Consider the following 14,048-nt stretch of genomic DNA (forward strand, 5'->3'; position numbering starts at 1 on the left):
CCGGCTGCTGGGCTGTGCCCTCTTTCCTGGCTTGTGCACCGCAGCTGAGCTCCAGACGCTGCTGGGGGCTGGGAGGGCTCCTCCAACCCCGCCTGCCGCCCAGAGAAGGGACAGTCTTCAGAGCCCAACCTGCTCTGAGCCTCTGGGGGGGTTGGTCCCCTTAGGAAAGCCGCCTCCATGGAGGAGCCCGCAGGCTGCTGCCCAGCCGTAGGGCGGGTCTGGGAGCCGCCCAGCCCGAGCAGAATGCAGCACTGCCTGCTCCCTCAGGCTCACCCGCTTTGGTCACTAGGTCCCCGAGTCTTCCAGCCCGGAGAGCATCCCAACTGCCCCTCAGGACAGAGGACATGCAGTGGGTCTGGGCTGCCCACGATGGGCACGGCGGCCTTGACAGAAGGGCTCAGGGGTTCCACACCGCTGGGCAAGCCTCTGCAAGACGCAGCCACTGGGACAATACAGGTACAGGCGACCCGTCCGCAGAGTCTCAGCTCCAGGCAGCGGGGGTGTGTGCAGGAGGCCCATCTCCCCCGCCACGAGCGTCCCAGGCCAACACAAAAAGTGACGCGTGTCTGACAGAGCAGGAAGCCAGCGAGGGTGGAAGCCAGAAATGGCTGAGTGCCTATTTTGAGGTTGGTTCCCTAAATGCCTTTGTTCATTGAATCCTATCAACTCCATTTTATCATCAAAAAAGAGACTCAGAGGTGAAGCTGATGTCCCCAAATCACCGTATAAAAGTGAAAGTGTCACAATCTGAACCCGTCTCACTCTAGAGTCCAAACCTCAAATACATTTGATTTCTAACCACCTACGTCTGTCCTCCAATCAGAAGAACATAGTTTGGGATTAATGCTAGGTTCATTCACAAAGGAGAGAATCCCCACGTCAGGGACGGACGATTAAACACAGCGGTGTTAAGAGGATCACGTGGAAGGGTCTTGTGGCGACACCAGCAGGAGGGAAGTCTGCCCAAGTCAGGACAGCTGGTGGTGTTTGAAAAGGGCTTTGCCAACTCAAAGCACCCCTCCGGCCGTGCAGGGCTGGGCGGGTGGGAGGGTGTGAGATGAGGACGAGCAGGGGGCTGTCGCGTGCCCACGGGGCCTGTGTCCTCCCCGAGGAGCCGGCGTAGTGATGGCGGGTCTCCAGTCTCTGCTGCAGGGCAGGCACAGATGGCTCTGAGATGAGACACACGTGGGCTCCTAAGGCCACAGGGCTGAGGCCACACAGGGGATCCCAAGTGCAAGGTCCCTGCACCCAGCAGCCCCTGACCGCAGCCCCTCCCCGTCACGTGGAAGACACGGCGCACGCGGGCCTCGGGGGACAGCTGGGAGCCACCGGCTGACAGAGCAGGGACGCTGCACTGTCCCCTTTGTCTTTTTATCCGCACATGCCCAGGTTTTTGGAGTGGGACTGCTAAGAAGTTATAAATTGTGCTTTTTATAGCTGCTTTACAAGAAGTAATTATTCATTCTCTTCTTCAATTAAACAAAGACTTTGGTTTTAGAATGACTTTAATTAATGCAATTTTAACAGGACTGTTCAAAAGCTGACAGCAAGGTAAAAATCTTGCTTTGATGCACATTCTTCAAGCCTTTTTAAACCTCATCAATCCCATCACAGTGAAGTTTTTTAAAGGTAAGTTAGCACCATCCGTGGACTTTAGACACCGCTGCTTCCCTTGCTGAGTCCAGAAGGGAACATATCCAAACAACAAAACATTCCCGGGAGGCAAAACCAAGCTGGCCCGGACCATGTGGTCACTTCAGGTGACGAAACAGAGGCTGTGAGAACCAGCATTCCAGGCAGGTGGAGGGAATCCCTCAGCTGCCGTGTGGGGATGCGGAGGCTGGAGGCGTCTCGAGGGGAGAGATGAGAAAGAAGAGGTGCTCGGGCGACGGGGCTGCGCCCTAACCTAAGGCGGGGGGGCTGCACCCTAACCTAAGGCGGGGGGGGGCGCCGGCGAAATGCTTGTGTGAACACAGTGGGGGGTCAAAGCACGGTCTTCACCGGAATCACACCCAGGGGCCTCCAGCCCTGCAGGTTAATCCACAGACAGAAAGCAAGCCCTGGTAGAGCAGCCCGAGGGATGCGTGGCCCAGCAGCTCCCACACCTCCGCTCCCCAAAATGGGCTCAAAGGTCAGGTCCCGGGGAGCCCTGAGGACCACCCACCTCGACAGTGCTGCCCGCACAGCCCAGGGCGCCGGGACCTGCCCACCCCCACCCCCGCCCCGGGACGCAAAGTGGCAGCAGCGCCCACCACAGGACGAGTCTCAGCGAGCCATCCCGAGTTCTCACTTCTCCCACGAGGGTGGCTTTAACGTTTCTTTTGAAAACCAAACACTGACCACCTCCTGACCAGATATCCCGCACACCTCCTGGGTGACTCGCACAGCCCGTCACTCTCAGGAACTGTCCCCTGGACTTGCCATTCCTGCCTCTCCCACCCGAAGTCAGGCTCCCCGGATACAGCACAGCTCCCAGTGGGATGAGCAGGCAGGTGCCCCTCTGTCCCCGTCCAGTGGGCTCTGGTCTTCACCCTGGAGTTGAGAGTCCCAGCAGACGCTCGCGCACGCAGCGGGAGGCCTTCACCAGGAGACGCCGGCTGCTCCGGCCCTGCATGTGTCCGCTGGGGGAGCCTCCCGCCACCAAGGCTGTGAGCAGGGCCCTGTGTCTCTCCCTGTCCCTGTCAGCCCCTAACGGGTCTGCCTCCTTACAAGGCCTCGATCGACCCTGAGGGGTGGCTGGGTCCCTGCTCTCGATCTTGAGTGACGGCACAGAGCACCAGGGCCCAGGGTCTCCCTCAGGGTGGGCTGGGCAGAGGGGCGAGCACGAGGGGCTCTGTCCGCCTGGCCTCACACTCTGCAGCCTGCGTTCCAGCCTCACTCAGGAGGAGAGGGAGCAAGGGAGGGGGAGGCCTGACCCTGCGTCCAGGGAACCTGCAGGGCCAGATGACAACTGGAATTAGCATCAGAACGCCTTGATAGAAGGAAGAGGGAAGAGTTGAAACCCTGAATGAAAACAGATCATTCGTCGTCAGGCTGAACAACGGAACAAGACATAAACAGCAGCTGCGACAGCCTGCACAGAACAGGCCACTGTGCTCAAGATGGAGCGCACGGTGCTCACAGCCCTGCGAACAGCTCGGCACCGCAGCCAAGCTCTGCTCTGAGCAGAGGACAGAATCACAGTGAGCTGGACGTGCACTCCAAGGTCAGGATCTGAGCTGGAACCCAGTTCTGTGTTGACAACCGCGTGTGGAAAAAGACTGACAGAGACACAGGACACGAGGACGGAGGAGGGCCAGGCCCGTGCCAGCCTCGGGCGAGCGACGCAGCCTCTTAGCGCTGTGCTCTGCTAGGGAGCCGCCGACCAAAGCCACCGTGCCAGCCAGGCACAGTAATAACCACTTGCGTGAGTTCTCTCACAACAGGAGATCATGACGGGAACTCGGAACTAACACGCTACCACCGGCTGGAAGGATCTGGGAGGGATCGAAGGAGGGAGGCGCCGCAAGCCCAGAATAAGCTCTGCCAACCTCCCAGAAACCCTCACGCTGGAATCCATCTTGGCTGAGAGATGTGTGTGCCACCAGGAAGGGCCCTGACGCAGACCAAATACAGGCCGAGAAAGATGACCGGCCAAAGGCAACCCGGGAACAGACCCAATCACCAGGGAACCTGAGACCGCAAGCCACGTGGCGGGGCAGTCCTCCTGGGTCCCTCACCTGCTGCCCTCCTCCCGGGCGCCCCCCCCCCCCCCGTGAAGTCTCCTGTTCCATCAGCACGTGCGTCTCCTTGGACAGTTCATTTCCGAGTGTTAGACAGGAGCCCACTCTTGGGCCCTGGAAGGGGTCCCCCTTCCTACAACAGCTTCAACATTGGGAAGACAGGCTCCCACCTCTCCCCGGGGACCCTGGCGGGCAGTCATGAATGTAATTAATCAATCGATGATGTAACTCGTTACTGCCATCGGGGAGAAGCAGGTGTTCCAGAGTTCCAGGCGCCCCTGCCCTCCCAGCCCTGGGGTGGGAGCAGGTGAGGAAGCCAGGAAGCAGGCACATTCACAAGGCCTGAGGCCGCCACCTCTGTCCTCTCCACACTGCACCCCCGAGGCCGGCAGGCCAGACACCAGGCCCCTCCACATCTCACCCGCACCCCAGGACGAGCGCACGGGAAACACTACTGGTTTGTCACTAAGCGGGTCCCATGGCCTCACTGGCCACCTCAAGTGGCCCAAGCACACGCATCCACCTCCTGTGCTCTCCAAGAGGGTGTGACAGGCTGGCCTCTGGGCCCGGCTCCCACTCCCAGGACCCGCAGGGGTCTCTGCCACAGTCTCCCCAGCAAGCCCCCTCCCAGGGCCCATGAGCCCTGGACACACAGTGACTCAGGTAACGAGGGTCCCGCTCCCGTTACCTGCAGACGCCTGTGGGGCTGGGTGCCCTCTCCTTCCACCCGGCAGACCCTCAGGAAGGAGAAACCACTGCTCTCCCCACGGGGAGGCACAGGGAGGGCCCTGCGCTACGCCCAGGCTCCCTGCAGGGGCTGCGGCGGAAGGGCGGCGCTGGAACCCACCTTACCTTGCCGAAGGTCAGACAGTCCTTGTCCTGGTCTCTGTCCTTCATCTCGAAATCATAGAGTGCTTTGCCCTGGGGCGGGGCCTGGGGCAGAGGCCGCACACCCTGGACGTGGCTGGCGGGCAGGAGGCCGTGGTACCAGCGCTCGTCCACCCGGTGCTGCAAGACCATGACGTCCCCCTCGCTGAGCCTGAGGTCCCCGGGCTCCTTCCCCTCGCAGCTGTGCAGGGCTTTGCTGGGGGACGGCTGGGGAAGGCTCTGGAAGCAGAACACAGCGGTTACTCAGCAGCTGCCCACCCGGCCCGTGTGGCACCTGGTCTGAGGGGCCCCCAAGTCTGAAAGCCCAGGTTGGGGAGATACCTCAAGGGAGCAGCCCCCCACCCCAGGAACACGGGGCCAGGCCCTGTGGGACAGGGGGTCTGCAGAGGGTCCCGCGACAGGCCGCGGGCCTCCACGCGGGCTGCCACGCTCCGCATTGGAAGGACGCTGAGGAGGGTGCTGGGAGACCTTCATTCGAGGCGCAGAGAGAGACAGGACCCCTCGCCGGAAGGAGACGGAATCCTGCCGCCCGGGCTCTGGCTCCAGAAAGTTTTACTCACTACTCCGTGCTGACCTGTCATACCCTGGGTGCTATCTCTATCCGCCAGATTTCCGACAACTACCATGCCAGTGTCCCCTCCCTGAACCTCCACGGCAACTCAGAACGTGCATCCAGGGGCTTTTCGAGCTGAGGAGACAGACTTGCAGGACCGTACTGCACCCTCCCATGTCACTGCCTCACAGCCAGGGGCCCAGGCTCGAGGTCCACAAGGGACCCCCAGGGCTGGGAGCTCTAACGAGGGGTTCCAGCCATCACGGACCCCTGCCCCCCACCCGCCATGGCTCCCAGCTTCCTGAGGCCACGGCAGCCTCGTCCACAAGTACAATTTCAAGAGCCTGAGACAAGGATCCTCTTCAGGTCATGGGATGCTCCCACCCTCCTGTCAAAGGTCAGCCAACCCACCCACCTGTCTGACCTGCCATCCGGCCACAAGCAGAGCCCTGGGCTCCCTGCTCTTCAGCAACAAGGGGTCCGGGTTTCTCTCCCCCTTCTCTGCAGCAGCCAAGTTCCGCTCAGCTGAGCAGCCTTGTCAAAGGTAAGCTGCCCGCCAGGAAAAGCACACGGAGCCTCACCTCGTCCCTGTGTCCCCACCCAATGGCTCCCCAACAGAGGCCATGTTTCCTCCCCAGGGCTGCCCGGCCAGGGATCCCTCTGGTGCTTAAATCCACCTACACAGAGGCACGAAGCCCGAAGCCGCTGCATACAAGAGGCTCTCCGAGGAGACACGACAGCACTCAGGCCGGCCTCTGCGCCCATGCCTCCGCAACACCCGGGACGGCAGTGGAGAGAGGATGTGCGGCAGAGGGACACTCGGCCACCACCAGCCAGGGCCACAGCAGCAACAGATGGCTTTCCTGGAAGAACCCAAGCGGGAAAAGCCACAGCCAGCTCTGTGCTGGGGGCACGACGGGCGAGCTCAGGGACAGCGATGGCCAGGAGAGAAAGAGAGCCACGCAACTCCATGGCCAGAGGGCAGCGAGCCCTGCCGGCGGCGCTCCATCAGGACATTCGGTCCCCCCACACACACCGCCCCCCCATCTGGCAACACCTGGAGACATTTCTGGTTGTCATACTGGGAGGTGGGTGCTCAGGACGGGCCCACCCAGAGCTCCTGGCTGAGTGTCCGTCTGAACCCCGCCCCGCCCCTGAGGTTAAATTTCCCAAAAGAAAGGCGCTTCCTCATCCTAAGTGAACTTTCAGTCCATCACAACTAGAAGCCTTTGTTTTCGCAATGGGCGTGTTTCACCGGTGACCCTGGAGAAGCTGGGACACCCATCACGGTGAGAGGGGTCGGGGGATCTCCTGCTGCCCGGGAGCGTGGGCTCGGCGAGCGCACCCCCCGCATCCTTTCACATCACCCGCCCCCCCCCCCCCGCAAGGGCCACGCGCGAGAGCCGCTCTCACAGCCACAGATGGAGGCCAGCGGTGGGGGGGGGGGGGGTTAATGCGAGCAGAAGGGCGGGACCCACCCTCCACGCCTGCGGGCCCCGCGCCGCCACGCCCTCCCGCACCCCTCCACGCCGCCCCATGCAGGGGACGCCGAATTTCCACTCGGGCCTGCCCACCACCCCACCGGCCCCGACACAGAGGCCGCGGGCACACACGGAGGGTCAGCGGCAAGGCACCGAGGTGCCGCCCCGGCTCCGGCCCGTGTGGCCCGCACTCCGGACCTTCGGGGGGCTTTGTCCTCCGCCAATTCTGCAGAGCGGGCACGGCAACCCGCCCGCCGAGCCGGTCCGCGTGCGGGCCCCGGCCTCCCAGGCCAGCCTCTACCAGCCTCTAGGCTGGCTGTGACCTCAAAGTTCTGCGCTTCCAACTTCCCTCCCACGGGGTGACTCAGGTCAACCCAACCGCAGGCTCCACACCCCTGCCTAGCCCTGCGCGCCTCACCCCCGCCGCCCAGGGCCCTCCGGGGACCCGCGCGCCCGGCTTCCACCCCACCGCCCGGCCCTCCCCTCTCCCGCCTTGGCCCTGGGGTCCGCAGGGCGCCCTCCGCCCACCGTGGTGCCCCCGCTAGACCAGGGACTCCAGAACAGGCCGCAGCGCTTGCCCGGCCGCCCCGGGCGCTCCTGAGACACGCTGAGCAGAGAGGCGGGTGAGAGAGCGGCCGACGACAGATGTGTCCCGGCAACCGCTGGGAGCCGCGTGCCTTGGATCTGGGAAAAGCCGACCGAGCCTGGGGCGAGCGGAGGAGAGGCGCCAGTCACCTCCCGGGCGGGGCAGGAGCCGGCCTCTGCCACAGCCTCAGGCAGCCGCCCTGACCCCGAGGTCAGAGCGCGGGGCGGGAGCCAGCAGGCAACCTCACCGGCTCCGGCCGCGCCACTGAGGCTCCCGCGGGCAGCGGACCAGGAGCGGCGAGAGAGCGCGAAGGCGGGCGCAGACAGGCAGCGCGGGAGACACCCCTCACTAACCCCCGCCCCAGACGGCCAAGACCAGCCTCTGCCGGCGCAAACGGAGAGGGCGGAAGCCTCTTAAACACTCGGGCTGCGCTCCTGGGAGTGAAGAGTAAGAGACGCCGCTAGAGGGGCAGCTGCCCCTGGACCGCCCTCTCAGCCCGGCCCCGCTCAGAGCGGGTGGCTCTCAGCACCTCCAGCCTTCAGAGACCTTGATGACATGAGCAGATCAGTGCACGATGAGGGCCCAGGGCAGGCGGACGCTCTGACAGGGAAGACTCCACAGACGTCACGGCAGCAGCCAGAGGACCCCTGAGAGCAGCCCCCGGCCCAGGCTGAGGACGTCCACGGGGTCTCTGCAGCCGGGCCCTCTAAGGTCTCACCGCGCACTCCCCTCGGAGGAACCGCCCAGTCGAACACTGCCATGGAGCCCCCCTCGGGAGGCTTGAGACATTCAGGAAACAAAGTACAATGAAAGGAAAGTGCAACTGGGATGCCTAGAGGATAATTAACACAGCCACCCCGTGGGGCGTTCGTGATAATGAAGACAGATGCTGTCAATCTCACAGCTCACGACTCGGACGTGGAGGAGCCAGGGGATCTCACGCGTGCACAGCAGCCCCAGCTCTGTCTCACTGGGATCGACACGTAGGCGGGCTTTACAGATGCCCTGCTTGCACCAGGCTGCCCACGAGGCTCCCGAGGGCACTGCCCGAGACCAGGTCTCACTGCCCAACCCCCCAGCAAGTTGGGGTGCAGAGTGTGGACAAGGAACTCACTCAGCCTTTAGACCCGAAGGACGCACCGGTTCTCCTCCCACGCTGCTCCCTGGGCGACACGTGTTACCAGTGGGGGCCCCGGGACTATCTGCCCCCAGGACAGACACGACCTGCTTTCACTTGCTGTTGCATCCCTGACCCTGGCCCGGTACAGAGCACACGCTCAAAACACCTACTGAAGGGATAACCCTGTGGGCTGCCAAGCCAATCCCCAGACTAGGGCCTGGCTGAGGGCCTCGGGCTGGAAGGACTTTTCCCAGGTCGGGAGGTCCAGGATCCATGCAGCTCTAAATCCTGTTGTTAACACCAGCCGGGCCCAGGTGACCGGAAATCCCAGTGATCATTCAAAGAGGAGCCAGGCTGAGCGAAGGCTTGGAGATGGAGACCCGGGGCCTGGCCTCCTGGGGAGACACAGCCCGGTGAGGTCCCTGCAGCGTGAGCGGGCCCCAGGGAGAGAGCGCCCAGCGCCAACCAACCAAGCGTCGCAGGATCTGAGGAGGCAGCAGAGACAGCCAGTTGTCCCCCGAGTCCACCTGATCCTCCTATCGGGGAGAACATTCCAAGTTTCAACCGGGGCCAAGCTCACCAGCTAAGAACCCCACCTCCCAGCCTTGCTCGCAAGGAGGCTTGGCCACACGTCAAAATTCCAGTCAGTGGAGACAAGCGACAGGGACTTGTGCCAATTCTAGCCTGCGGTGTGTTTGGTAAAGACGTTTTTTTTTTTGTCTTTATCGAATTTGTTACAACGTTGCTTCTCCTTTTTTTATGTTTTGGTTTTCTGGTGTGAGGCATGTGGGAGCTTAGCTCCCCGACCAGGGATCGAACCTGAACCCCTCTCATTGGAAGGCGAAGTCCCCACCACTGGACCACCAGGGAAGTCCCCTGTAACGCCATTTAGAAGGAAATGCCAATTCCTGTCCCTCCGCTCCTGTGGCTTGAACAGCATGGTGGGGGCGGGCGGGGGCAGCCTTTTCCACCAAGATTACACTCCAAGCAAAGGAGGGAAGGCCCCGGGTCCTCAGATGACGCTGTGGAGTACAGCCTGGATGTCACGTGCAAAAAGGAAACTTTATCCTGATTGAGCCGCCATGTTTTGGGATCTTCTCATCAGCAGCTTGGCCTGTATCCTGACTAATCCGGGGAATGTGAGGTGCAATTTATGATTTCTATGCTCATCAGCAGTTTTCAAGCCAAACCGTTCACTCTGACATCACCGTGGAGGTTGTCACACGCATACTTTCCTTCTAACACGGACACTCTCAGACTTACGATTACCTGAAAAGGCACGTGTTAATAATGTATTTAACCAGAACATCCCTGTTTGTCTCCCAGTTTACAAATTTCACCTGTAATGAAGCTGTCACTATCTCACACTCCAGCTGGGAGGTCCCTGGGCTTCACTTTTCTTGTTGGTTACATTTCAAGTTCCTTCTTCCCTTTTTCTTATTAAAAGCTACCCTTGGATCCTAGCTCTTTCTTCGACCCTTTCATTCTGATGGTTTCTTCCTTCCTCGTGTTTGGACGCTCGCTTCTCCGAGAATTTATAGAACAGCACACTGCACCAGGTCCCGCACCAGGCTCTGTGCTGCAGGGAGTAAAGCATCCCCCACCCACAAGGTCACAGAAACATGCGACTGAGACAAGCGCACAATGTGTCCCCACGCAGGCGGGCTGAGGACCCACCAAGGGCTGCCCTGTGATGTGACCACGAGGGGAGAAGCTGCCTTTAGCTGAGTTTCGTGTTTCAGTGAGATTCAGGAGGCCTAAAGAACAGACGTATCTTTCTTTTTCTTCTTTTTTTTTTTCCTGTTCCCAACTCGGGCCAAGGCTGTCTTCTCAAGTTTCTGCTCCACTCCCTGGTAGCAGATTCGCCCATGTTCCTGTATTCTGGAAGCTGTTTACGGCCCACATTCGTGGAAATGCTGGGAGTGAAGATGACTGTGCCAGACAGCGGGCGCACTCACACTGGACAGTCCGCACGTGGCCGGGCTCGGGCTCACGCTGATGAGGGTCCCCGGGGACACTGCTGGCGGCGACACGGTCGCCTTCATTCCGTGACACGAAAAGGGCCACCACTACTCAGTGCGCTCCCTTAGGGCCCGGCCCGATCCCAAGTCCACTGAGGCCCGCGGGCGTCAAAAGTGCCGGCAGCTCCCAACAACACCGCTGTGTCCCTGGGCACCGGCTTTTCTAAGTTCCCACAGGACCAGAGAACGCCTGCCGCATTCCGGCCGACACAGCTTCACAACGCTCTGTGTCGACGGCAAGCTCCCCGTTTCTGGTCTGTCTTGGTGGCGGTGGCCGCTTTCCGGCCTGTGTCCACCGCAATCTCCGCGTTTCCGGTCAGTGTGTGCGCTGATGGAGACGCAGCGGGAGGAGCCTCTCAGGCACCCTCGTGTCGCAGTCTCTGGGGCGGGGGGGGGGGGGGCGGTGGCCTCAGATCCTGGCGGCCCGGGCAGTCCGGGCTCAGCTCCTCCCCACGACGGCCCCTCGGAGCCTCCACACGGAGGAGCGCGGAGATGTCCCTGAGCGGCCTGACGGCGAGTGCCCACCTGCGCTCCTGCCCCCGACCAAGGGGATGGCACATCGGCTCCACGAAGAGGCGCCTGGTCCCGCGTGGGCGCCAGCCGCAGGGCGGAGGGGACACGCAGATCCAGGAGCGGCGCAAGGCAGGCCGCCCACGCGGGAGGCGAGGCGGACTGGGTTCTCTCCAGCCTCGCGGACCCCGCCCCCCACGCGGGATGACCCGACCCAGGATGACCTCCAAGCCGGCCCTGTGTCTGTGTTGGGTTCCCGCGCGGGAGCGCGAGGGCTGACAGCCAGGTTCCCCGCCCAGGAGCCCCTGCTCCCCATGCACCTTCGCTGCAGGTCCCTGGGGGCTGCCCCGCCCCACTGTCTGCCCGTCCCCGCCCAGGAGGCCTCACGTGCCCCACAGGACTGGCGGCAGACCCTGGGCCGGTGCTGGGCTTTGCTTCCCATGCACCCGCAGGGGGAGGAGTGCTCTGTAACGCCCGGTTCACAACGAAAATCACAGTTCTTCTGACAAGTATGGAAAGGTGAGGTAGGAGGTCAAGGGGAGCAGCAGCCAGCTTCAGAGCCCGAGCCTCCCCTCATCCCAGGGCAGCAGGGCGCCCAGCCACGTGCGGAGCAGGCTCTCCGCTCAGCCCTGGCTCACCCACCAGAGGTCATCAAATCCATCCTCCCGCATTTCCCAGGAACACCAAGAGGCTAAAACTGGTGGTATGTAGGGAGCTTTTTGTCTCTTAATGGAGAAGCCTCTAGGGAGAAGATTCGTAGAGGATGCTAAGGCAAACAAGTGTTCCAGGAGCCTGGACATGGTCCTAGAAAAGGCAGACGCTTCTAAGTATAGAAGATGGCCAATAAGGAGCTCACCTCTCCACCAGAAATACAAGTCAGATGGGTGCAGTGAGGACGGCCCGGCCCGGCACTTGCACACGGCCCGCTCTATATCGCATCGGATGGAAGTCAGATCAGAAAAGGCTAACCCTTGTGTGACACCCTCTCTCCCCTGCTTTGCTTCCAAAGGACCCCCTTTATCCTGACTCACAGTCACTGTCACCCCTTCTTTGTCAGGACCGGCTGCTTTCTCCTGAGCACCTGGGCTGCACCCCTTACAACCCACCGGATCCTCACAGCAGCCCTATGAGGCTGGCCTTTGTTACTGATGCTCTGCAGGCAGGAAGCTGAGGCACGGTGCATTTCAGTAACTTGCCCGGGTCCCAGAGGTGGTGAGGGCACTAGGCGGTCTGCCTCCCAAGCCCAGCGCACACCCGCCACTCACGCTGCCCCTGAGAACAATGCGACCGCTTATCTAGCTGCTACCCCGAGCCACGCACGCCAGGTAACCTGATTACTGCTCACGGGAACCCTTTGAAGTAGGAGTCATAACTACCACTTTTTAAGTGAGAAAAGTTAAGAGGCAAGTCAGCTCCCGGATGTCATGGGGCTGGGTAAGAGGGGGCCGACGCTTAGCTCTTCACCACCACCCACATCGGAGAGATGGGGACCCCCAACAGAGCCCTGATCCTTCTCTGTTTAGCATGGAAGGAAAAGGAAAGGTGGATCGTTGACCATTAGGCCGGGAGGGTCCACACCTGTGTTTGCATTTATCCAGTTTAGAGAAGAATTGCTCATTTTTCCACTTTCTGGGAAGACATGCCTATACTGCAGGCTGACTGGGAGAAGCTCCTAGTCACATTCTGGACAGTGGTTACCAAAGGAGAGTGTGACGGAGTCCCTGGAGGGGTCTCTTTGGTGGTGTGCATGCCCAGGTGCTCCCCGCGGGGTATGAGGGGCTCCCCCCCAGCCCCAGGACTGCTCTGGCCTCGATCCAGGGATGCTCAGCCAGTCATATGTCCGACACGTTCCACCCGGCCTCCTGCGGGAAGTCCACTCACCAGAACCTGCTTTATGGGGTAAGAGGGGCCTTGCACTAGGATCTCCAACCACCCTGGAAGAAGGCCTGGGTGTCAGGAAGGAAAGCAAAGGCTTCCCATCAGCATCTGTCCTTTTTTCCGGAAGGTTCCTTTTAGGCCCTTATTTCAGCCCACACTAAACACCACATTATCTTTAAATACTTTTTAAAACATCATTGTTTCAATGCTACCAAAAAAAAAAGAGTAATACAGGAAGGTAAGGGAAAAATAAGGTGTTTGTAAATATCCAGGTTTAAAACAAAATAAGTTTCCTTCGGAATCCAGCTCTGAGGGCCAGAAGGGAGGCCCACGTTGGAGCAGATCCCAGGCCCTGGAGGAGTCTGGGGGTGGCTGTGCATCAACATGTTTAAGGGCCTGGCTCTGCCACATTCGTCTCCTCATGTGCAAAATGGACATCTTAAAGTGCCTCTCTCCCAGGGATCCTGTGAGCCTAAACGAGGGGACATCCCTCTGTCGCTCACACGAGTGCCTGGAAGCAGCAAGTCCGGTGCGTGGTTACATGTTGGTGTCAGAAAGCGAGATGGGACGTGTCCTCCAAACTTGTCCGTATCACACGAACACAAAACATATACACAGGCGAGCTCTGTGGAAACAAAGACCTTAGCCGATAAATGTAATGAGGACAATTTTTTTTTCTTTTTTTTTGGCCACGCCGCATGGCATGTGGGATCTTAGTTCTCTAACCGGGGATCGGACCCCGTGCCCCCTGCAGTGGAAGCGTGGTGTCTTAACCACTGGACCATCAGGGAACTCCCCGACATATCACCTTTTGGTATTACGTGGCAGCATGTTACAAGACGGAAAGGGGGAAACTTCCTGGTGCAGCTTTGCTCCAAACATATTCTGAGTGCTAGAGAGCCAGCCAGCTACGTGCTGTCGTGCCCACGGGAAGTCCCTTCTCGCCTTCACGCTCCCGTGTGACTTTAGAGTGAAAGTGGGTAGACCCTGGGCGCCAGTGCCCATTCCTGTGGCGCACCTGCCAGGAAGCAGACGCGGGGAGGTGGCCGCTCCAGCCAGCCAGGCTCGGCTACACTTGCGGCGCAGGGCCCCCTGCCGTGCAGCACTCCCACGCTGATGGGGCAGGGGAGCCAGGCTGCACTTGCCTTCTGCTGGCTGCTGCGCCAAGGCCTGGCTTCACCCTTCTTTCCCCCACGAGAATAGCTCAAAGGAACCCAGCGGTTTCCGATCATTTATTATGCATGGCAGGAAATGCTTCCAAACGTTGGTGAGGACACAATTAACATACC

At 60.7% G+C, this 14,048-nt stretch overlaps 1 protein-coding gene across 3 annotated transcripts in view; it reads right to left on the reverse strand.

Annotated features, from left to right (window-relative positions):
• Positions 1-14,048, reverse strand: part of SH3RF3 (SH3 domain containing ring finger 3) — a 205,346-nt gene that overhangs the window by 101,819 nt on the left and 89,479 nt on the right. For 2 of the 3 annotated variants that reach the window (XM_049695842.1, XM_033401643.2), the window contains exon 2: positions 4,575-4,829. The exons of the other annotated variant lie outside the window; for it this stretch is intronic. In XM_049695842.1, coding sequence (XP_049551799.1) covers positions 4,575-4,829 — 255 coding nt within the window. The remainder of the gene's footprint in view (positions 1-4,574; positions 4,830-14,048) is intronic. 3 annotated transcript variants of the gene reach the window in all.

The sequence above is a fragment of the Orcinus orca genome, chromosome 13 (genome assembly GCF_937001465.1).
Source record: "Orcinus orca chromosome 13, mOrcOrc1.1, whole genome shotgun sequence".
NCBI classification, from domain to species: domain Eukaryota; kingdom Metazoa; phylum Chordata; class Mammalia; order Artiodactyla; family Delphinidae; genus Orcinus; species Orcinus orca.